Genomic DNA, 24,475 nt, shown 5'->3' on the forward strand with positions numbered 1-24,475 from the left:
GGTCCCGGATTCTGCCAGTCATCTCAGCCAGTTCCATATATTCCATCACCTTCATCTGCCATTCTTCCCGGGTGGGTAAATCTTGTGTTTTCCAATACTTTGCGATGAGTATTCTTGCTGCTGTTGTGGCGTACATAAAAAAAGTTCTATCCTCCTTTCGCACCACTTGGCCGACCATGCCCAAGAGAAAGGCCTCTGGTTTCTTCTGGAAGGTATATTTAAATACCTTTTTCATTTCGTTATAGATCATCTCCCAGAAGGAGGTGGTTAGCTAATCTAGTCCAACCCTCTACAATGTAGGAATTGCAGCTAAAGAATGTATTTATTTTGTTTGTTTATACAAAACTCTTTAGTATCTTGCCTGTTCATCTTACAGCACAAGGCAGCAAACTGCAGAAATAAAAGAAACAATTACACAGGTAATTTAAAATCAAACAACAACAATAACAAAGACAACAACAATAATTTATATGCTGCCCATCTGACTGGGTTGTCCCAGGCCCTCTGGGCAGCTCCCAACAAAACCAGTATAAAACCCCAAACATAAAAAACTTCCGTATAGGGATGTCTTCTAAAAGTCCTATAGTTGTTTATCTGTTCAACATCTGTTGTGTGGTCCGTAAAAAAGGTAAAGGTAAAGGTACCCCTGCCCGTACGGGCCAGTCTTGACAGACTCTGGGGTTGTGCGCCCATCTCACTTAAGAGGCCAGGGGCCAGCGCTGTCCGGAGACACTTCCGGGTCACGTGGCCAGCGTGACATCGCTGCTCTGGCGAGCCAGCACCGCACACGGAAACGCCGTTTACCTTCCCGCTGGTAAGCGGTCCCTATTTATCTACTTGCACCCGGAGGTGCTTTCGAACTGCTAGGTTGGCAGGCGCTGGGACCGAGCAGCGGGAGCGCACCCCGCCGCAGGGATTCGAACCGCCGACCTTTCGATCGGCAAGCCCTAGGCGCTGAGGCTTTAACCCACAGCGCCACCTGCGTCCCAATTGTGTGGTCCGTATGCCTGGCCAAATAAATCGGCCACTGGCCTCCTCTTCAGTATCTCGACATTGAGGGCGGACTGAATGTCGCTCTGATGGGAGTTCCACAGGTGAGGTGCCACGACTGAGAAGGCCCCGTCTCGTGTCATCACTCTCCTGCAGGAGTGGCACTCGAGGGCAGATTTAGGCAGGGCCTTGCAGAGCCAGGCAGAGGCCCGGGCAGACAAATGTGACTATTAATTATAATTAAATTATAATTAAAACTTCTCCGTCTTCATATTCTACTCTTAAAAAAGATGTATGCTTGTGATAAAGCCACTATTGCTCATAAGCCACTGTTTCTTTAGAAAACATGGTTTCCACCAAATTTTATCCTCATTGAGCTATATGTACTCCTCGGGTGTATGTAATATTCCTGGCCTAGTCAACAAAATTTTAAACAAATGGCCACATCTTCATTAATTTTTCATCATTAAAAAATAAAAATAAAAATAGCGATAAGAAAGCCAACACACCAGGGTTCAAATCTCCCAATCTGCCATGAAGGTCAGTGGGTGACCTTGGTTCATCAGTCACAATATTTCAGCTGAAACCACCTCCTATCTTTGCTGGGATTAAATGAGGAGGAGGAAAATTTACGTAGGCCACTTGGAGTTTCTTGGAGAAAGGGTGGGGATAGAAATGCAATAAATAGAAATAATATGGAAATAATTATCGCTGTCCTTTCTTTGCTCATCTAAGTCTTTTTACCTCCTTATCTCCCCCCCCCCCTAATAATATTTATTATTTTCCTTTTTTCCCCAATAATATTTATTCAAGTTTTAAAAGGTTACAAAGAAAAACACAATATATAAAAACAAAACAAGAGAAAAATAAAAATAGAAAAATAAAAAAGCAAAAACAGCTAAAAAGGAAAAAAGAATACAAATCCAAAAAGCAAAAAAAGCAAAAGAACAAATTAAACCTTAATCTAACTCCCTTTCTTAACTTATCTCCTTGACCTCCTCACATCTCCCCTCTTTGTATTCTAATTCATATAGATATTTCAGCAAATCCTTCACCTTATTTTTATCCTTATATCTTATCTTATTATACTGTAATTTTCCATTCTTTCTTTCACCAATTAACCATCCACTTTTACTTTATTTAATCTTATTTCTCATTAAAACTTATATATCTGACCTTTTTCTTGAAACGTTTCCCCTAGGGAAAAAAAAAAAAAATCCATTCCACGATTTTCCCATCTCTCATTAAAAGAAAAGGAAAAAAAAAAATTATAATAATTATAATATATATATTTTAAATTCCCAATTTTCTTTCACCAACTCCCCTCCCCGGTTTCAGCCCCTAGCAATAGTTCCATCAATCTCAGAAAACCATCAACCCGGAGATCAAGTCCGAGGCTCTTAAATCTCTTTCATGTCCCCTCTGCCGGTCTTTTTGGTAGTCTTTGGTGTTCAAGAACAGATCTCGGGGAAGCTCCAACCCATCGGTAGTCATATTCCTTCTTAGCAGGTATGCCAGACTTCCGTAGTTAAAAGTAGGGCCTATAGGATATTCCAAATCTTGTTTCACACTCCTTTCAAATCCAAAGGCGCCAAAAGCTCCAACCTCCACCTGGCTCAGATTTATATCCCAAAAGTCATTTGATCTCCACATAAGGTGATCTCCCCATCTTTCATTTTCCAAACCAAGCCAGGCTTCCATCTCTAAAAACTGGCTCCTCCTGGTTGCCATCATGTAGAGCCTCGAATTATAATCCACCATTTGCCTCTGTAGGGTTACGGCTCCCCCTTTCATCACTTTAATCACAACAAGTTTCTCCTTCTCAAATTCTTCGATTTGTTCAGTTGGAAGAGGTTCCTGTGCCGAGTTCTTGTCCGCTTCTTTACTAATGCCCACTTTTGTTCCCAAGATTACAACATTGGTAGCCATAACATTTATCTGGTCTTGCAGCTTTCCCAACAGATAAAATGTCCTGTTCAATTCACACTCGACTTCCTTCCCGACCGCCATCCTTAAACAGTCCAAGGTCAAAAACTAGTTTCTCAGAGCTTTTATCTTTAAAAGCAATTTCCCAGCTGCATCCTTACGACAATATCCCAAAGCTCCCTCTAGAGGGACACAAGTTCCTTTTATCACTCCTTCCAGCACAGACCCAAAGGTCCCATACGTAAAATTTGTAACAGTTCCTTCCTTCTTTTTAAACGTAATATTGTAACAATTCCTTCTTTCTTTTTAAACACAAAAATGGACAGTAGAAACAAAGTCCTTCTTTTGTATCTTGACAGCTCGCTTGACAGCTGTCAGATTTATCTATTCACCGTCAACGGGCTCTCGCAGACCACTCCCGGGTTTAGGGAAGTGGCGCTTCAATTCCCGAATTTTAACCTTCTCCTGCAGGCTCCCCTGCTTCCAAGAAAAAATATTGATAGTAGTTTCAATCAGTGAAATTTAAATCCTTTAGTAAGACTCTCCACGACCTTAGTTAACAAATTCTTTGCTTCAGTATATTTACAGAAAGGGGAGGTGGACTTCCTGTTTAGACCTTCCCCGATCGGTGCCAATTTAAAAAAAACTTTAAAAGTCCAATTTCCGTTCTACTCACGGGTTGTTGTTTGAAATCCAATTGTCCACAAGAAAAAGTCAGCGCTCTCCGGCAACAGCTACGCGGCTTCACTCCGTAAAAATAGCGGTCGATTCAAAACACCGTGCCGCTCACCCCACGTCACTTTGGAACCCCAAAAAAGGGGTTTCCCTGCGGGTAGGGGGGGCGCTCCTGGTGTCAGCCGAATCCCACTTCCCAGGCTTCCTCCGCCTGGGATTTCTAAAGGGTCTCCGCCTTCGCCGCGGCGGCACGACCCGAATTCCACAGAGCGGGTTCCTCTCAGTCAGAGGAACGCCGCCATTGCCGATGGCGCTAACCCGGAAGTCCCCTATTATTTTCCATACATAGATACAACAAAAGAAAAGGTTGACAGTAATAAAGAAAAAAGAATAAAACAGAAAAAAGAAAAAGAAAAAAGAATATAAAACAGAAAATACAACAAATCATCACTACACTAACACTTACTTAATTAATTAAAATCCATCTTCATAAACATATTATTTGACTTCCTCAAATCTCTTCCATCTGAATTTCTTAGTAATTATATATAGCAGTTTCCAATACCATTCTTTCTTTATCTCCTTATCTTTTAGGGGGCTCCTGGACTGGTTCCAAGCCAGTAAAATCAAGACGCTGATCCTGAATGTATTTATTCTGTATGCCTCCATCCCCTTCATTATCCGCATGTTCCCTTCGCTGCTGCAAAAGTTTGTCTTTCTTAGTTTCCGTAAGTATTCTCTTTGCCTATTGCCTGCCTTGGGATCTTTAAACGGGCCGCAGCAAAGATTTCTCCAGGGGCTGGCTGAACTTCTGGAAATCAATTGCTGATCAAGGGTTTGCCTGGTATCAAACTGCATTGTCTTTATCTCAAACTAAGCCGGTTTGCCCTGAGAGCTGACCAGGGGTCAAGATCTCCTGCATGTCTGTTTCCAAAGGCCTGTCTGAATAGGAAGGTTTTTGCTGGACCGAGTCATCACTGCAGGAGAGGAAGATCTTAACAGGCTTTGTCTTGGGAGCAAAGGAACATAGGAAGCTGAGTCAGGACATTGCTCCATCTATTATTATTATTATTATTATTATTATTATTATTATTATTATTAATAACCTGCCCTCCCTGGCCAGAGCTGGGCTCAGGGCCGCTAACACCAGTAAAAGTACAACAGAAACATAATGGGGGGCGGGGACAAAAAAACCCCAATTTAAAATGCAGTTTAAAAAGCAGCCTCATTTTAAAAGTAGCCCATAAATCAAAACCATAAGGGGAGGGAAACATAAGGGTCAGACTGAGTCCAAACCAAAGGGCAGGCGGAACAGCTCAGTCTTTCAGGCCCTGCGGAAAGATGTCAAGTCCCGCAGGGCCCTAGTCTCTTGACACACAACATTCCACCAAGTCGGGGCCAGTACTGAAAAGGCCCTGGCCCTAGTTGAGACCAATCTAACCACCTCGCGACTTGGGACCTCCAAAGTGTTGTCATTTGTGGACCTTAAGGTCCTCCACGGGGCATACCAGGAGAGGCGGTCCCGTAGGTACGAGGGTCTTAGGCCGCATAGGGCTTTAAAGGTCAAAACCAGCTCCTTAAACCTGACCCTGTACTCCACCGGGAGCCAGTGCCGCCCAGGCAGTGCGCATATTCTGCAGCTCTTTGCAAACATGCTGCTGCTGTGTTCTGTCTAGGCTGGAGAAATGGATGGTTTAATCCAGAGGCCACCAGTCCCTTTTGGGCTTGTGGAAACCTCTGGATTTTTGAGTGAGTGCTATGGATGCGACTCCACATCTGGCTGCTTCTCTCGCTTCTTCCATGAGCACATGATTCCCTCCCCCCCACCAAGACAACATTACGGGCAGCAGGCTTCTGCTAGGGTGGCAGAACCTCAGTTAATTGAGTATTTTAAATGCTTTTCAATACTTCTTGAGCCTGCTAGTAGCCCTCTCCTCCATGAATTTTTCCAATCTGCTTTTAAAGCCATCCAGGTTCGTGGCCGTCTTGTGGGAGGGGGTTCCACAGTGTAACCGTGCCCTGTGGATGAGGAGGTCATTTCTATCCTCTGTCCTGAATCTCCCTCTGGATGTCCACAAGTCCTAGTTCTCTGAGAGAGGGAAGAAAACTTTCCTTTGTCCACTTCTGCCATGTCACGCGTGGTTTGGTTTTGCTGCCCATTCATTCGAAGTCATAAAGCAGAGATGCTCGTTGCATGCTCAGTGTGGCATTGAAAAGCGTTGGGGGTGCATGGGGAACGCAAGGCCTTTGCCAGGGAGCAAATTTCCAAAGTGAACTTCTTTTGCAGTTGCATTTCCCTTTGGGGTGGATTACCAGAAGCCCGAAGTATATCTGAATCACACGAGGAACTTTTATCTCACCTCAGAACCGGGGATCACTATTGGGATATGGTGAGTAAGGCTCCCCCCCCCCCGGCCTGGCAGGGGCCATGTGCTGATCTGCATGTCACCCTCAGAGTCTCGCTCCCATTCTGATCTGGGACTGAGGATGATCCGTAGATAGATAAGATAGATAAAACTTTATTTGCATTAGCCAACGGCCATGGCAACATAAAACAAGTGTCAGAGCTGCCCCTAGGTCCCAGCTCACAGAGGACCAACGCGAGGCTGTCGTTATGTACAAAAGTCTTTATTGAGATTCAGTTTCCATTTCAAAGCCGCAGTGCGCAGCTCTACGTCTTAACCCTAGACCGGCGAAGTCCCGTCTGAGTCTCCTCCCCTATGACACCAGTTTAAGATCCTAGCCCTGCTCCACCTTTTACGCTGCTCTCTCCTCCTCTGGGTCCTCCTGCCCGCTGGGGCATGCCCTTTCTGGACTCTTCCGACGCTGAGTCGCTTAGCTCCTCCCCCTCCCTCCGGTGGGCTTTAGGACCCGGTTCCCAATCCTCATTCTCTGCTGTCCCGCGCTCCTGTACATTTGAACTTGCCTCTCGCGCCAACCCAGTGACCTTCCTCCTGACCGTCACACTACTTCTGTCACTGCTTCCCTCTTCCGGGATACTGGCCGGATCTGACCTCTCCTCCGTTGTCTGACTCCCTGATGGAGGTGTGGTCAGCCCTGCCTTATCTTCTCTCCCTGGTGGGGAATGCACTGGCCCCGATCCTTGGGACTCTTCCCCCCCACTCTGCTCTGCTGGGGAAGCTGGTCCTGATTTCCAACTACTGCTCTGGGAGTCCCTGCTGCCCCCTTGCTCCTGGGGCGTTCCCCTTGGGAACCCCCTACCCCTGGCCACTGGCGCCCCCTTCTGTGAATCTTCCGATTCGCTGGAGAGGCTCGTGGAATCCCTCGGTCCACTGTCCTCTTCTTCTACGCTCCCCTCGGATTCCTCCCCCTCGCTCTCCATCTCCTCTCCTCCCTGTGCCTCTGCTCCTGAACCCCTGACAACAAGCAATAGGTAAAGGTAAAGGGACCCCAGAATCGGTCACGACAGGACCTAATGGTCAGGGGTCCCTTTACCTTTAAAGGGACCCCTGACCATTAGGTCCAGTCGTGACCGACTCTGGGGTTGCGGTGCTCATCTCGTTTTATTGGCCGAGGGAGCTGGTGTACAGCTTCCGGGCCATGTGGCCAGCATGACTAAGCCGCTTCTGGCGAACCAGAGCAGCGCATGGAAACGCCGTTTACCTTCCCGCCAGAGCGGTACCCATTTATCTACTTGCACTTTGATGTGCTTTAAAACTGCTAGGTTTGCAGGAGCAGGGACTGAGCAATGGGAGCTCACCCCGTCGCGGGGATTCGAACCGCCGACCTTCTGATCGACAAGCCCTAGGCTTTGTGGTTTAACCCACAGCGCCACCCGTGTCCCATAAAACAAGCAATATATACAAATAAAAAGACAGCAATGGGTAAAAAGGGCAATCAAATGACCAAGATTATCGTCTGATCATTTTGATCTGAGAAAAGAGAGAGCAATGGGGCCTCAGATGGGCGGCCTGGGATGGTAAATAGGAGTTGGGTAATGATCTCATTCCTCAGATCTTTATAAAGGGGACAGGACAGGAGAACATGAGCCACTGTTTCCAGATCCCATCTCTACAGGGGCAGAGTCATTTCTCAGTTGGAATCTTTTGGTATCTGCCCTCAAGTACGGCAGAGGGCATCACATCCAATCTGGCCAGTGCGAAGGCATGTCTGTATTTTGGGATGGTTAATTTTTACAAATATGGTGCCAGGGAAAAGGGGGGGGGGGTGGGAGGCATACCAAGGACAGAATTTCCTTATAATGGCCAGATTGTTCTGTTGCTCTAAGTCCTTCAGACGCTGTCCAATTAGCCTTTTTGCTTTAATAAAGCCCATCATGAGAAGCTGATGTGGGTGGAGTCCGCAGGAGAGGAGTTTTTGGTGCACAATTTTAAACCGTGCACTTTTATGGGGGTCTTGTGTCAGTAAGGGCAGTGGACCGGGTGGATTTAAGTTTAGACGGAGCCAATAATTAAGAGTTCTTTGCCAGGACTAAGCTTCTACAGAGGGAAGACTTGAAGATGATCCGTATCTGCAAAAGCACCATGCATGCGCTTATCGGCTTTGCTCTCACTTTTGCTTCCTCCTTTCTCTGTGCGCAAATCCGTATTTTTAGCTGATGTGCTCAAGGCTCGCTTTGTGCACTGATCTGGGCAGATACAACTCTCCTCACTGCTCCCCCTTTCCATCTGCAGTGGGGCAGCCCCCACTGCGGCTGAATAGGCCTTTTGCTTCTCTTCTTAGGCACTCATTGCCTGACAGTATGCGGGAGGAGGCTGAGGGGAAAGACCCCAGCTGGTACGAAGAGGCCCTGGCGGACGATAATCCCATCATAATCTATCTCCATGGCAATGGGGGGACCAGGTGAGTTTGAGGCTGAAAGGAACAAACAAAGGCAGCGTCCATGCTCTGTTATTCCCCTGCTCAGTTGTTATTCTCCTGCACGCGTCGTCTGGATGTTGGAACAGAAGGGCTGTAGCTTAGTGCAGGACACCTGCCCTGCATGCAGAATGGTCCCGGGTTCAAGGCCCAAGGGCAGCATTTCCCCTCCTGTGGCCGGTGTGAGTCTGAATAGTCTTGCTCATTTAACTACTTTAAAACTTTAAACCAGGCATAGGCAAACTCCGGCCCTCCAGATGTTTGGGACTACAATTCCCATCATCCCTAGCTAACGACCAGTGGTCAGGAATGATGGGTAGCGTAGTCCCAAACATCTGGAGGGCTGGAATTTGCCTATGCCCTGCTTTAAACCACGTCTTTTAATGGCTGGCTTGTGATCTGTTTATGAGTCATTCTGGAAATAAGCAAGTTGGCAATTTTGATCGCCGGCGACAATGATTAAACACTTGGCTCTCGTCTTTGACCTCTCTTACAGAGCAGCAAGTCACAGAGTTCGTTTAGCAAAGGTAAGCTGTGGTGTTCCCTCTTCCCCTTTAAAAATAAGAACATAAGATGAGCCTGCTGGAACAGGCCAATGGCCCATTGAGTCCTGCCTCCTGTTCTCATTGCGGCCAAACAGAAGCCCCAATGGGAAGCAGACAAGCAGGATTCGAACACAAGAGCCATCTCCAGCAACTGGTGTTTAGAACCATTGCTGCCTCTGACTACGGAGTCAGACCATCCATTGTGGCTAGTAGCTACGACAGCCCTCTTTTCCTCCACGAATTTGTCCAATCTTCTTTCAAAGCTGGCCACCCCTGCCTCCCGTGGCAATGAGTTCCATAGTTTGCACTGCGCGAAGAAGGACTTCCTTTTAGCTTTCTGTTTCTGAAGTTTTGGCTCATTTGTTCAACAGGCCATGAGTGACAGCGGCTTCCACGTCCTGGCTGTTGACTACCGAGGTAAGTTCCGACGCACAAATAATGCCGGGCTCTTGCGGGACACGCGAATGGTGTATTTTCCCCTGATCCTTCATTCGATGCCTCCCTCCAGGCTACGCAGACTCCACTGGCCACCCCAGCGAAAACGGCTTCACCACGGACATCCTGTTTGTCTACGACTGGGTCAAAGCCCGCAGCCGCAACAGCACAGTCATCTTTTGGGGACACTCGATGGGCACTGGGTAGGTTTTGCGTTCTCAGCCCTGTCTCCGGGTGCCCTCTTTATTGTGGATTCTGTTGGAAACACACCCGGGAAGGCTGCCAACTTCCCAAGTCATTGGGACATCTCTCTGGTGGTCCTCTCTGGCTGTAAATCTCCCTCAGTCCACAGAGACCGTTAATAAGTGACCCCTCTCCTCTGAGAAGAGCACGCTAGTCTTCTAGCTTATCACAGCAGAAGACTCCATCAGTAGTTCTAAACTACTTTATTTACAGTCTTATAATACAGAGACTCCATCAGTACATCTGTGCTCTTTGAACACCAGTACAGAACTGCATCAGGACACGGGTGGCGCTGTGGGTTAAACCACAGTGCCTAGGGCTTGCCGATCAGAAGGTCGGCGGTTCGAATCCCCGCGACGGGGTGAGCTTCCGTTGCTCGGTCCCTGCTCCTGCCAACCTAACAGTTCAAAAGCACGTAAAAGTGCAAGTAGATAAATAGGTACCACTCTGGCGGGAAGGTAAGCGGCATTTCCGTGCGCTGCTCTGGTTCACCAGAAGCGGCTTAGTCATGCTGGCTGCATGACCCGGAAGTTGTACGCCGGCTCCCTCGGCCAGTAAAGCAAGATGAGCGCCGCAACCCCAGAGTCGTCCGTGACTGGACCTAATGGTCAGGGGTCCCTTTACCTTTACTTTACAGAACTGCATCACATACAGAAGTGAAACTGACTTCCAACAGTACTCAGACTTCCTGTCTGATGCTCACTCAGACACTCACATGATGTTTACAAATCATAGTACAATAGTACTACTTGCTGGAGCATCTCGGATAGATAAAAATCCTAACATCACTCCCCCATTTTTAGGTAACCGTTGCTGCATAAGCTAGTGCAGCATCAAGTGACATAAACCAACAGTTGTCATACACATAGTATACCCCTGTTGTACCAGTTCCACTTTTGGAACTACCTGCAACTGGACTGACCAGTTCAAACCTCTGGTTACCTGTCTTCCATAGGACTAGAGCTTTTGCTCTATCTTGGTCTGAGGAAACAGTGTTGACCCTTGCAACCTTCAGGTGTGGTTTTGTCTCTCCTGTGGACAAACCTGGTACCTCACTCAAGACCTCAGTGTCTGAAACATGGTTTGAGCTGGGGAGAGGGCTTTTGTGTTCGAATTCTGCTCGCTGGTTTCCCACAGGCAGCTGTGTCCAGGGAGGCTGTCTACCAGCTCTCTCTGGTACACAGGATGAGACCCTCCCTGCCCGCAGACTGTCTTGCCAGAGTGATGCATGCTCTGGTTATCTCCCACTTGGACTAGTGCAATGCACTCTACATGGGGCTACCTTTGAAGGTGACCCGGAAACTACAACTAATCCAGAATGCAGCAGCTAGACTGGTGACTGGGAGCGGCCACCGAGACCACATAACACTGGTCTTGAAAGACCTACATTGGCTCCCAGCACAGACCTACATTGGCTCCAAGCACAGTTCAAAGTGTTGGCGTTGACCTTTAAAGCCCTAAACGGCTTCAGCCCAGTATACCTGAAGGAGCGTCTCCACCCCCATCGTTCAGCCCGGACACTGAGATCCAGCTCCAAGGGCCTTCTGGTGGTTCCCTCATTGCGAGAAGTGAGGTTACAGGGAACCAGACAGAGGGCCTTCTTGGTGGTGGTGCCCGCCCTGTGGAACGCCCTCCCATCAGATCTCAAAGAAATAAAGTGCTATCTGACATTTAGAAGACATCTGAAGGCAGCCCTGTTTAGGGAAGTTTTTATTGACTGATGTTTTAATGTCTTTTTAATCTTTTGTTGGAAGCCGCCCAGAGTGGATGGGGAAACCCAGGCAGATGGGTGGGGTAGAAATAATAATAATAATAATGATGATGATGATGATGATGGCCGGTCCCCATGAGAACGGGATGTCAGGCTCAATAATTCATTGGCCTGATCCAGGAGAGATCTTCTGGGCCTGCGATGTGACAATATCCCTCTTTCCTGTTTCCCTGCAGAATTGCTACCAATACTGCTAGGAGACTGAAAGAAAAAGGTAATTATATATATCTGTGTGTGGAAAGGGTCACGGCCTCACAATCCAAAGGGGCCTGGTTGTGGGTGCATAGGAAGCTGCAAAGTGCTGTCCACACTGACTGACAACAGCTCTCCAGCGTTTTAGACAAGGGGGCCTGTTCCTAAATTCTACTTGGAGGCACCAGGGATCGAACCTGCGACCTTCTGCCACCAAGGCAGATGCTCTGCCACTGAGCTACAGATTAGAGAGAGGCATTTGCACACGCTTTTGTGTGAAGGACATGGCCTGGTGGTGCTGTGGGTTAAACCACGGAGCCTAGGACTTGTCGATCAGAAGGTTGGTGGGCCGAATCCCCGTGACGGGGTGAGCTCCCATTGCTCGGTCCCTGCTCCTGCCAACCTAGCAGTTCAAAAGCACGTCAAAGTGCAACTAGATAAATAGGTACTGCTCCGGTGGGAAGGTAAACGGTGTTTCCGTGCACTGCTCTGGTTCGCCAGAAGCGGCTTAGTCATGCTGGCCACATGACCTGGAAGCTGTACGCCGGCTCCCTCAGCCATTAAAGCGAGATGTGCGCCGCAACCCCAGAGTCAGCCACGACTGGACCTAATGGTCAGGGGTCCCTTTACTTTTACAGGGTTATTAAAACTTTAAACTAAGCCAGTGTGGTGTAGTGGTTAAGAGCGGTGGACTCGTAATCTGGTGAACCGGGTTTGCATCTCCACTCCTCCACCTGCAGCTGCTGGGTGACCTTGGGCCAGTCACACTTCTCTGAAGTCTCTCAGCCCCACTCACCTCACAGAGTGTTTGTTGTGGGGGAGGAAGGGAAAGGAGAATGTTAGCCACTTTGAGACTCCTTCGGGTAGTGATAAAGCGGGATATCAAATCCAAACTCTTCTTCTTCTTCTTCTTGGAAGTGAGGAGATTGGCTTTTGCATAGGGTGAGCAAATGGGGGGCATGAGCCACAGATTTGGCCCTGAAATCCATTTCAGTGGACGCGGATTCCTCAAGGGTGTTTCTGAGCATGTTCAAAACGCCCTTCTTTCTCTGGTTTATTCTTACAGCTCTCTGTTAACGCGTGCGTGAAGCAACATCTGTTTGCGTATGACGTCAAGAGAGAGGCTGTCAACACAAATGACAGATGCAACTGGGTCCCCCTCCCCACTTTCTCCCCTACTTCTGCTGAATCCTCATTTGTGACGCCATTCCTATGTACTTTCCCAATGCCCCTCACTCAAAACTGCATATAGTTTGCCCCTAGGTCTATAGGGGTTGGAAGAGACTGGGGTGGTGAGGAAGCTGAGAAGCCCCGGAGAGATGGTGTTGTAAACAAAAATTACCCTTTTCCCTTATGGGGTATCCAAGAGCCCATATAGAGTCCTTACATAGGTTCCCTATCGGTAGGAGAAAATAACAGAGGCCAACCAGAGAATATTGAGAAGCAAAGCAGCTAGTAAGCCTGATCTTTATTGATCTGTTGCAACAGGGTCCTCACTCCCCACACGCAGGAGGGAGGAGGAACCCAGAACAATGGTGTGCAAGGCCTTATAAAGACTTTTGAAATTGCCACCCTGTAGATCAAGATCAGGGACGCAGGTGGCGCTGTGGGTTAAAGCCTCAGCGCCTAGGACTTGCCGATCGAAAGGTCGGCGGTTTGAATCCCTGCGGCGGGGTGCGCTCCCGCTGCTCGGTCCCAGCGCCTGCCAACCTAGCAGTTCGAAAGCACCTCCGGGTGCAAGTAGATAAATAGGGACCGCTTACCAGCGGGAAGATAAACAGCGTTTCCGTGTGCGGCTCTGGCTCGCCAGAGCAGCGATGTCACGCTGGCCACGTGACCCGGAAGTGTCTCCGGACAGCGCTGGCCCCTGGCCTCTTAAGTGAGATGGGCGCACAACCCCAGAGTCTGTCAAGACTGGCCCGTACGGGCAGGGGTACCTTTACCTTTACCTTTAGATCAAGACCACCCCCAGAAACATCATACATACATCACAGAAGGGGTGTAACGTAAGAGCACCCCTCAGATACATCATACCTACATCACAGAAAAGGCGGTCTTAAAACAGAAATTTGAATGTTGTTTTTCTCCTGTCGTTGTTTATTTCCTGTCTGGCAGGTTACTTGATTGGGTTGCCTGGGGAGCCTGGCCAGTCTTTTGTAGTGATAAATACTTAGTTCCCGGGCCAGGTCACAGGCTCACACCCTATTCAAACACAGACATACCCTTAAGACAGGATTTGTGAAGGAAAAGACAATGGGGAGGCTTTCTCACTTTGACCTTGCAGAGAAAACATTTGCTCAGTTTAGGAATCAAAATGGCTTCAGGTCGGTCTTCCTGTGCTGATCTACATACGTGCGGTTATGAACATTACCATATATCTAAGACCTCAAAATTCCTATCACAGATGGGATGAGAGTGGAACTCGACATGTGATTCCGAGCTGAGATCCTGCATTTGGGGACTAGATTGCGACCCTGCAGTGATTTTGTGTCGGCAGCAATCAAACAGGGCTCCATTTTGTTGGAATTTGCTTTGCAGTTGTTCTGGAGGGGTAACAGGGCTCCATCTCCACACCCTCCTCAAATTTTGCAAGTCAGCCTGGATTTCTGTATATTTTGTCTCTGTCGGACTGGAATAGCTTGCTGCCCTGGTTCTTCTGGTGGGGAGAAGCTGCCTTTTCTCCAGTGATTTGTCCTGTCGTCTCTCCAAGGGCTTTTCGTAGAATTGTAGAATTAAATCGCAGAATCATAGTGTTGGAAGGGAACACCAAGGATCTAACTCCCCAATACAGGAATCACAGCTAAGAAATCACTGACAGATGTCAATCCAACCTCTTTTTAAAAACCTCCAAGGAAGGAAAGTCCATCACCTTTTGAGAGAGTCTGTTCCGCTGCTGACAGCTCTTGCCATCCAAAAGTGCTTCTTAAAGTTTAGTAGGAATCTTCTTTCTTATCAATTGACAAGAAATATAATAATAATAATAATAATAATAATAATAATAATAATAATAATTATTATTATTATTATTATTATTATTATTATTTATACCCCGCCCTCCCCAGCCAAGACTGGGCTCAGGGAGGCTAACACCAGGTATAAAAACAATTGATCGAAATACAACTTAAAAACAAGATTAAAACACAACATTAAAATGCAGCCTCATTTCAGTAGGAACTCAAATCAAAAACTTTTTTGGGGGATGAAAACGTCAAGTCTTCACCAAGGCCAGCTATCCAGACTGGTCCTACATGGGCCAGAAAACAGCCAGCGAAGTCCCCAAATAGACTATGACTTTCCGTTGATGCAGCCCAGAACTGCGTTTGCTTCCACTTTCATTTTCCAATTCCCACCTCTTCCCCCCGCAGATGGAACCATAGTCGATGCGCTGGTTCTCGAGGCTCCTTACACCAACATCCGGGATGCAGCTGCCACCATCCCCGTTACAAAAGTAAGACTTACTTTTCTTCTTTCGCGGCCCTCTTGCTGCCACTGAAACAGCTTGCTGAGCAGCTCTGTAAACAGTGGGGTGTGCCAGCCTGCAAGCGGTTTTAATTTCTATTCTGTTTGGCCGGGGTGGGGAACTTCAGCCCTGGGAGCCAAATACGGCCTCTAAGTGCACCTTGAGCAAAAGTCAAATGTAACATGACAAGAGGCATTCTAGGTCAGACCACTGGTCCAGCATCCTGTTCTCACAGTGGCCACCCAGATGCCCCAATGGGAAACACGTAAGCAGGATCGAGCGCAAGGATCCTGCAGGTTCCAGCAACTGGTATTCAGAACCATTGCTGCCTTTGACCAGAGGATAGCCATTGTGGCTAGTAGTTGTTGATAGCCTTCTGCCCCATGAATCTGTCCAGTCCTCTTTGAAAGCCCTGCCAAGTTGGTCGCCACCACTGCCTCCTGCAGCAGTGAGTTCCGCAGTTTAACGGTGTGCTGCGTGAAGGAGGGCTTTCTTTCGCCTGTCCTGAGTTGGAGGCAGTGTGCCTCCCAAGTGCCAGTTGCTTCGAATAGTGCTGGAAGGTCCTAAAATGTGAGACGCCCCGTCAAAAGTGGCGACCTGCCAGCATCTGGGGAGGCTTCTGTTTACACAGGCATTCCCTTGATCTCTCAATCTGCATATCATGTTTTCAATGCTGTGCTGTTTTAATGAGTCTGTCTTATCATGGACATTTATATGCTAGCTTTGTTGTGTGTTTTAATTATGCTGTGTGGTTTTGTTTTTTTAATTTTTTGTGCCATTGGTTTATGTGCTTTGCAAACTGTGTGCGTAAATTAAAAACAAGGATGATCTAAAGGCCTTTTCTGGACCACCAAATGCACCGTATTTTTCGTTCTATAAGACGCACCCGACCATAAGACAGACCGAGTTTTAGAGGAGGAGAACAAGAAAAAAAATGTTCTCTCCCTCTCTGCTCAGCGCCTCTCTAGCAAAGCGGGAGGAGAAAGGGAAGGGACTCCCTTTCTCCTCCCGCTTCGCTGAAGGGGCGCTGCGCAGAGAGGGAAAGCTGCACAGCGGCTCTCCAGCGAAGCGAAGCCAGGAGAGAAAGAGGGATCGGTGCGCACTGATCCCTCTTCCTCTCCTGGCTTCAGCAAAAGCTGCGCAGCCTGCATTCACTCCTTAAGACGCACACACATTTCCCCTTACTTTTTAGGAGGGGGAAAGTGTGTCTTATAGAGGGAAAAATACGGTAATTACCATTGGGAAAAACCTTAACCAGGGGTTGGCAACTGAAGGCCCATGGGCCATAAGCGCCCCCCCCCCCCGGGGGTCGTTTAACTGGCCCATGAACTGCCCCCAAACTGAGCCACCCTCTCTGCGAGTCCCCGCGCGCTGTGCTAAACCAGCGCAGCACAGCATGGGGACTCACTTTTGCAGCGCCAGAAATCGCATCTGCGCAGATGCGGGAAATCGCACCTGCACAGACACAGATGCCAGAAATTGCGCCTGTGCAGACACAGAAAATTGCGGGCGCATGCGCGCTCTGGCCCACGGATGATGATGATAATAATAATAATAATTTATTTATACCCTGCCCATCTGGCTGAATCCCCCCAGCTACTCTGGACGGCTTCCAACAAAACACTAAAATACAGTAACCTATTAAACATTAAAAGGGCTGCCTTCAGATGTCTTCTAAAAGTTTGGTAGTTGTTCTTCTCTTTGACATTGGTGGGAGGGCGTTCCACAGGGCAGGTGCTGCTACAGAGAAAGCCCTCTGCCTGGTTCCCTGTAACTTGGCTTCTCGCAGTGAGGGAACCGCCAGAAGGCCCTCGGTGCTGGACCTCAGTGTCCAGGCAGAATGATGGGGGTGGAGACGCTCCTTCCGGTATACTGGACCAAGGCCATTTAGGGCTTTAAAGGTCAGCACCAGCACTTTGAATTGTGCTCGGAAACGTACTGAGAGCCAAAGTTGGTCTTTCAGGACTGGTGTCATATGGTCTCGGCGGCCGCTCCCAGTCACCAGTCTAGCTGCCTCATTCTGTCTAACTGTAGTTTCCGGGTCACCTTCAAATGTAGCCCCACGTAGAGTGCATTGCAGTAGTCCAAGTGGGAGATTAGCAGAGCATGCACCACTCTGGCCAGACAGTCTGTGGGCAGGGAGGGTCTCAGCCTGTGTACCAGAGAGAGCTGGTAGACAGCTGCCCTGGACACAGAATTGACCTGTGCCTCCATGGACAGCTGTGAGTCCAGAATGACTCCCAGGCTGTGCACCTGGTCCTTCAGGGGCACAGTTGCCCCATTCAGGACTAGGGAGTCTTCCACACCAGTCCGCTCCCTGTCCCCCAAAAACAGTACTTATGTCTTGTTAGGATTCAACCTCAATCTGTTAGCCGCCATCCACCCACGGAGGGATCTCCACTGGAGTGAACTGGCCCAGGCCAGGTAAACCTTGCTGACCCCTGACATAAATCCTCAGCCAGAAAGTATGTTATATTTGGAATGTGGACTCCTCTTGCCACTGATATTGCAGCAATAGAGACCCCCCCTTGCCCCACACACGTTTGCTTTACTGACACATTTACTGGGGCAATTGCACAAAGGCATTTTCCATCCATGGAAAATGTCCACCTTTTTTCAGGCTCTCTGTTCCGCTGCAACTTCTTCTAACGAGTCACCTGCTCTTTCTTGAAACAGATCTACCGCAAGTTTCCTGGCTTTGACTATCTGATCTTAGACACGATGGCTCTCGCGGGAATGATCTTCCCAAATGACAAAAAGTGAGTCCGAAGGGTGCCACGGTGGCAGCGAGGTGGTTCTGTTTGGGGCACCTGCCCCTGTAGAAGTCTGCGTACACTTGAGCAAAACAGGTGTCCTCTTATTTTGTTTTGTTTCCTAAAAGGCATGCATCGCTTAATTGTAAAAACAAAGCAAAACCCTTAAAATGGTTTACAAAGAGAATATTATCGTTATTATTAACATTTATATACCACCTCTATCCTCCAAGGATCTCCAAGTCGGTGCACATGGTTCTCTTCTTTCCCACATCATCCTCCCAACAAACTTGTGAGGCTGACCCAAGTGAGCTTTCATGGCTGAGAGGGGATTCGAACCCTGCTCTCCAACACCCTTAACCATTACGCACACTGGCTGTTGTTATAAACAAAAATTGACCTTTTCCCTTATGGGGTATCCAAGAGCCCATATAGAGTCCTTACATAGGTTCTCTATTGGTAGGAGAAAATAACAGAGGCCAACCAGAGAATATTGAGAAGCAAAGTAGCTAGTAAGCCTGATCTTTATTGATCTGTTGCAACAGGGTGCTCCCCTCACCCGCAGGAGAGAGGAGGAACCCTGAAAAATGGCATGCAAGGCCTTATAAAGACTTTTGAAATTGCCACCCTGTAGATCAAGACCTGGTGGGACGCAGGTGGCGCTGTGGGTTAAAGCCTCAGCGCCTAGGACTTGCCGATCGAAAGGTCGGCGGTTCGAATCCCTGCGGCAGGGTGCGCTCCCGCTGCTCGGTCCCAGCGCCTGCCAACCTAGCAGTTCGAAAGCACCTCCGGGTGCAAGTAGATAAATAGGGACCGCTTACCAGCGGGAAGGTAAACGGCGTTTCCGTGTGCGGCTCTGGCTCGCCAGAGCAGCGATGTCACGCTGGCCACGTGACCCGGAAGTGTCTCCGGACAGCGCTGGCCCCTGGCCTCTTAAGTGAGATGGGCGCACAACCCCAGAGTCTGTCAAGACTGGCCCGTACGGGCAGGGGTACCTTTACCTTTACCTTTTAGATCAAGACCACCCACAGAAACATCATACATACTTCACAGAAGGGGTGTAATGTAAGACCACCCCTCAGATACATCACACCTACATCACAAAAAAGGCGGTCTAAAACAGAAATTTGAATGTTGTTTTTCTCCTGTTGTTTATTTCCTGTCTGGCAGGTTACTTGATTGGATTGCCTGGGGAGCCTGGCTAGTCTTTTGTAATGATAAATACTTAGTTCCTGGGCCAGGTCACAGGCTCACACCCTATTCATATCTTAAATGTGCCCTTAAGACAGGATTTGTGAGGAAAGAGACAATGGGAGGCTTTCCCACTTTGACCTTGCAGAGAAAACATTTGGTTAGTTTGGGAATCAAAATGGTTTCAGGTTGGTCTTCCTGTGCTGATCCATGTACGTGCTTGGTTGGTACACTTATGAACATTACCATATATCTAAGACCATAAAATTCTTATCACAATGTTCAGTGAAAACAAATCTTTAAAACATTCAAAAGAGAAACTCGGCAATAAATATGGAAAAAAGATTAAGATATCCATTAACATTCCACATTATGGACTACTGTATTTTTCGCTCCATAAGACACACTTTTTTCCTCCTAAAAAGTAAGGGGAAATGTCTGTGCGTCTTATGGAGCGAATGTGCGGTCGATTGCTGGCTCTTGCCCAGGCCTCCATTGCTGAATGTTCTGCAGATGGAGGCTGTTTGTTTCCCCAGCGACATGCGACTGGCTGATTAGATTACCTGTCTGGAAACTGTAGAAACAGCTCCCTTTCCTAAAGAAGCTGCAGAACTGCGAGTTGAACCCCATAAAAACAGGATTTTTTTCCCTTTACAAAGGAAGCTCAACAACTTTGAGCTGATCCTCAAAAAAAGGGCCTTTTCCCCTTTGCAAACGAAGCTGCACAACTGTGAGCTGACCCCCCCCCCAAAAAATGGGGCTTTCCCCCTCTAAAAACTAGGTGCATCTTATGGTCAGGTGTGTCTTATGGAGCGAAAAATACGGCATTTCGTCTTGCACATGTGCCTTCTCGACTGCTTCGATCTGCGGATCTGGCAGTGTTATAGGCGCTGCACAATACTTGTTGTACACATTTAGTGTGGTGGCTGCTACACTTCAAAACTCCCTGCTTTATTGACAGCTGTCTTTGCTGTACGGTTTCCAGCGCCTGCGGAAAACCTTTTCCAGACACGTGGAAGTTACATGTGTGTTTTTTAGGTTAACATTGGTTTTAATTAGTGTTTGAATGTTTTTTAAACTGTCCTTTATAGATACAGCGGTACCTTGGGTTACATACGCTTCAGGTTACATACGCTTCAGGTTACAGACTCTGCTAACCCAGAAAAAGTACCTCGGGTTAAGAACTTTGCTTCAGGATGAGAACAGAATTCGCGCGGTGGCAGCGGGAGGCTCCATTAGTGGTGCTTCAGGTTAAGAACAGTTTCAGGTTAAGAACAGACTTCTGGAACGAATTAAGTACTTAACCCGAGGTACCACTGTATATATATATATTTTTAAAAAATAGATTTTTGGTAAACCATTTTGAGGTTTTGTTGCAACCAAGCGGTATTCAAATTTTCTTAAATAACTAAAAATTGCAATTTAATTTGGGAGGCATCATCCTTAAGGCACAGGTTGGGGAACTATTTTGGGGTCTGTGTTCACCCTTGGCCATCACCCCACTGGGGTCCACATGCCAGCCAAAAGCGCCTGAACAAAATGGGTTTTACCCCTCACTCTTGCAGACTTCCTCTATGTATGCAGAGAGAGACCACCCTCCCCTCAGGGGATCTGTAAAAATCAGATGAGAATGGGGATTATGACTTCTTCCCTGGTCACCAAATGATCAAACTGATGAGAAAGGAGGGACAATTCTTGCTGCTTACTGGGTCACTGCTCTGCCCAGCCCTGCCCTTTAGAATAAAAACCATGTGGGACTTCTAGACTCTTAAATCTGTTCCCTGCTTGGTGGGGCTCCTACCACTGAAAAATTATATTGGAGACCAGGTGGGCCATCAGGAAAGGCTTTGTAGCTGGCCTCACACTTAAAAAAAAAAAAAAGAGAGAGAGAGAGAGAGAGAGAGAGAGAGAGAGAGAGAGAATGCCTCTTCTAAGATTGTTCTACATCACATCTAAAGCCAAAGTATGACTCTTGCTTAAAAACCATTTTTTAAATTACTCCCGTGCAAATTTAATTGATTTAACCAGCTTCTCGGCTAAAGTTCCACCTATTTCATAAACTGTCTTGTGATTTTCAGATGAAGGGTGGTATATAAATCTAATCATCTCGTGTTCTAATTTTCCAAATCACTTTGGGAGCCAGGGTTTGGTCAAAGATGCAGGATAAAACCAGGATAACCAAATGCTTGGTGGTTCATTGCATTCTGTCTCCACCTGCAGCGTCCAAGTGTTGTCCAGTCCTATCCTGATCATTCATGCAGAAGACGATGCGATCATACCAATACAGCATGGAAGAAAGGTAACAAAACCTTTGTACTATTCTAATCTTCTTTCTTCGTTTCTTTTAAAAGTGGGAAGGCCATGCCTCCATGGTTATCTGCTCACTTAGCGAGTAAAATGGTGGCAGGGTGGGGGTGGGTGGGCAGAACTATGGATTATTTTCACAATTACAAAGGGCTCCTTGTTTGGTCGCCTAGGGACACAGTTCTTCTCGTCCTAGGCGAGCGACTATTTGTCATTGCCATTCTAGGGCTGAAAATGCAAGGTCAGATAGGTTACACTTTCAAACTGGGCTAGGGAACATTTGTCCCTTCTGGGATTGTTGGACTGTAGTTCCCATCATCCCTGGCTCTGGGCTATGATGGCTGGGACTGACGGAAGTTGCAATCCAACAGCCGTAGGGCAACTGGTACCCATGCGCTGCTCTAAAACATCCTTTGCAACTTCTGCTTTGAATTCCTTGTTGCTTAGTCATTTCCTGAACATTCAAAGCAAGCTGCATTTATTTCAGAGGGACCAGGGTGCTCATTTTGAGAGGGAGTGGTGAATGGGTTGTTCAATCTACATATAATTTTTTTTTTTAAATGCTGCAACATGCTTTGAACCTTCTTGTAATGGTTCTAGGGGTTGCTCGTGCGTAAACCGGTGCCACACCTGGCTGGGTTGCCTGAGTGAACCTTTTCTGTCTGGACAGCCACTCGCCCGTGGCTGTCTCAATCACTGGCAGAATGTGTCAGTGGGTGTTTCTTGAACTTCTTCCAGCAAAGAGGCTCTTTAATGCCTAGTCTCCACCTACTCTCCCTGCGTGGAAGCCTTCTGCGCAAGGAGGGTGTGGGCAGCGGAGGACCCTTACTCTCCCCGCTGGTCCTCGGCGAGGAGTCATGGGACCGCCTCACCGATTCCCCCATCTGCCCCCCCTTCTCCACTGGTGCTACGCTGATTCCCTTCCCCAGAAGATGGGCTGCCTCTCCCAATCCCGGGACGCTCTCTGGAATCCCTCTGGAGCCCGCTCTCTCCCTCTGGCCCTGATGGCAGTTCCCTGACACTTCTGAAGGCATCAGAAGTTTTAAAGTCAGGGCCAAGTTGGAGGTGGGGATTTTGACAGTGGAAATGAAGCCACAGGCCGATGCCTCACCTCGCACCGCAAGGTGTGATTTTGCAGAAGGGCTAGCGATGAGACTGTCAGAACATGATGCTGTTTCCAATTCCAGCTCACAAAACGTCCTGTGTTCCCGCTGCAAGTTCTCTCAGCCCTAACCTACCTAACAGGGCTGTTGAGAGGATAAGATGAGGGAAAGGGGGGGGGAAGCTTTGGAAACCACCATGATCTCTGTGGGATAAAACCATAATAATAAAAAATCACAAGTCGTGTGTATCTGTTTCTCAGTTTGATCCTTTTTATGATTGTATGTATTGCAGTTAATAGTTCCTCGTCATCCTGGAAAAAAGCGATAGTGGGGTGTTGCAGGGTTCGGTCCTGGGCCCGTTATTGTTCAATGACTTTATAAATGACTTGAAGGAATTGAGGGGGTGCTCATCCAATTTGAAGATGACACCCAACTAGGAAGGGTAGCTAATGCTGCAGAAGACAGAAGCAGAATTCAAACTGACCTTAACAGATTGGAGACCTGGGTGCAAGCTAACAAAATGTATTTCAATAGGGACAAATGTCAGGTTCTGCACTTAGGCAGGAAGAGGTAAAGGTAAAGGGAACCCCTGACCATTAGGTGCAGCCGTGGCCGACTCTGGGGTTGCGGCGCTCATCCTGCTTTATTGGCAGAGGGAGCCGGCATAAAGCTTCCGGGTCATGTGGGCAGCATGACTAAGCTGCTTCTGGCAAACCAGAGCAGCGCACGGAAACGCCGTTTACCTTCCCACCGGAGCGGTACCTATTTATCTACTTGCACTTTGAGGTGCTTTCGAACTGCTAGGTTGGCAGGAGCAGGGACTGAGCAATGGGAGCTCACCCTGTCACGGGGATTCGAACTGCTGACCTTCTGATCGGCAAGCCCTAGGCTCTGTGGTTTAGACCACAGCGCCCAGATGCACAAATATAGGATGGGGGACACCTAACTTACTAGCGGTACATGTGGAAAGGATCTAGGGGACTTAGTGAACATGAGTCAACAGTGTGATGCAGCAGGAAAATCAAAGCTAATGCTATTCTAGGCTGCATCAACAGTGCCCAGATCAAGGGAAGCGATAGCCCCACTCTGTTCTGCCTTGGTTAGACAACACGTGGAATACTGTGTCCAATTCTGGGCACCACAATTTAAGAAGGATGTTGACAAGCTGAAACGTGCGCAGAGGAGGGCAACCAAGATGATCCAGGGTCTGGAAACCAAGCCTTATGAGGAAGGGTTGCTGGGTATGTTTAGCCTGGAAAAGAGGAGACTGAGAAGAGATATGATGGCCATCTTCAAATATCTTAAGGGGTGGGAGCATGCTTGTTTTCTTCTGCTCTGGAGGGTATAGAATCATAGAGTTGGAAGAGACCACAAGGGCCATCGAGTCCAACCCCCTGCCAAGCAGGAAACACCATCAGAGCACAACTGACATATGGTTGTCAAGCCTCTGCTTAAAGACCTCCAAAGAAGGAGACTCCACCACACACCTTGGCAGCAAATTCCACTGTCGAACAGCTCTTACTGTCAGGAAGTTCTTCCTAATGTTTAGGTGGAATCTTCTTTCTTGTAGTTTGGAGCCATTGCTCCGTGTCCGCTTCTCTGGAGCAGCAGAAAACAACCTTTCTCCCTCCTCTATGTGACATCCTTTTATATATTTGAACATGGCTATCATATCACCCCTTAACCTCCTCTTCTCCAGGCTAAACATGCCCAGCTCCCTTAGCCGTTCCTCATAAGGCATCGTTTCCAGGCCTTTGACCATTTTGGTTGCCCTCCTCTGGACACGTTCCAGTTTGTCAGTGTCCTTCGTGAACTGTGGTGCTCAGAACTGGACACGGTACTCCAGGTGAGGTCTGACCAGAGCAGAATACAGTGGCAATGATTCGAACCCGTGGCTTCAAGCTGCAAGAAAGGAGATTCCGACTAGACATTCAGAAAAACTTTGTTCAACTGTCAAACAGCTCTTACTGTCAGACTCCCACGAGAGGTTGTGGTCTCTCCTCCCTTAGAGGTCTTTAAGCAGAGGTTGGATGTGTTGGGAAACTGTA

General features: G+C 47.9%; 1 protein-coding gene and 1 long non-coding RNA gene across 2 annotated transcripts in view; one reads left to right on the plus strand and one right to left on the minus strand.

Annotated features, from left to right (window-relative positions):
* LOC307209066 overlaps nt 1-23,766 on the minus strand; it is a 31,734-nt gene extending 7,968 nt beyond the window's left edge. The window contains exon 1 of the long non-coding RNA XR_013835299.1: nt 23,295-23,766. This is a non-coding gene — a long non-coding RNA (uncharacterized lncRNA). The remainder of the gene's footprint in view (nt 1-23,294) is intronic.
* ABHD12B (abhydrolase domain containing 12B) overlaps nt 1-24,475 on the plus strand; it is a 32,806-nt gene that overhangs the window by 5,135 nt on the left and 3,196 nt on the right. The window contains exons 2-11 of the mRNA XM_079956559.1: nt 4,186-4,319; nt 5,879-5,981; nt 8,296-8,415; nt 8,927-8,957; nt 9,347-9,392; nt 9,484-9,613; nt 11,601-11,638; nt 14,982-15,064; nt 17,753-17,835; nt 21,241-21,319. Of these exons, the coding sequence (XP_079812685.1) occupies nt 4,186-4,319; nt 5,879-5,981; nt 8,296-8,415; nt 8,927-8,957; nt 9,347-9,392; nt 9,484-9,613; nt 11,601-11,638; nt 14,982-15,064; nt 17,753-17,835; nt 21,241-21,319 (847 nt within the window). The remainder of the gene's footprint in view (nt 1-4,185; nt 4,320-5,878; nt 5,982-8,295; nt 8,416-8,926; nt 8,958-9,346; nt 9,393-9,483; nt 9,614-11,600; nt 11,639-14,981; nt 15,065-17,752; nt 17,836-21,240; nt 21,320-24,475) is intronic.

Source organism: Podarcis cretensis (assembly GCF_951804945.1).
Source record: "Podarcis cretensis genome assembly, chromosome: 1".
Lineage (NCBI taxonomy): Eukaryota > Metazoa > Chordata > Lepidosauria > Squamata > Lacertidae > Podarcis > Podarcis cretensis.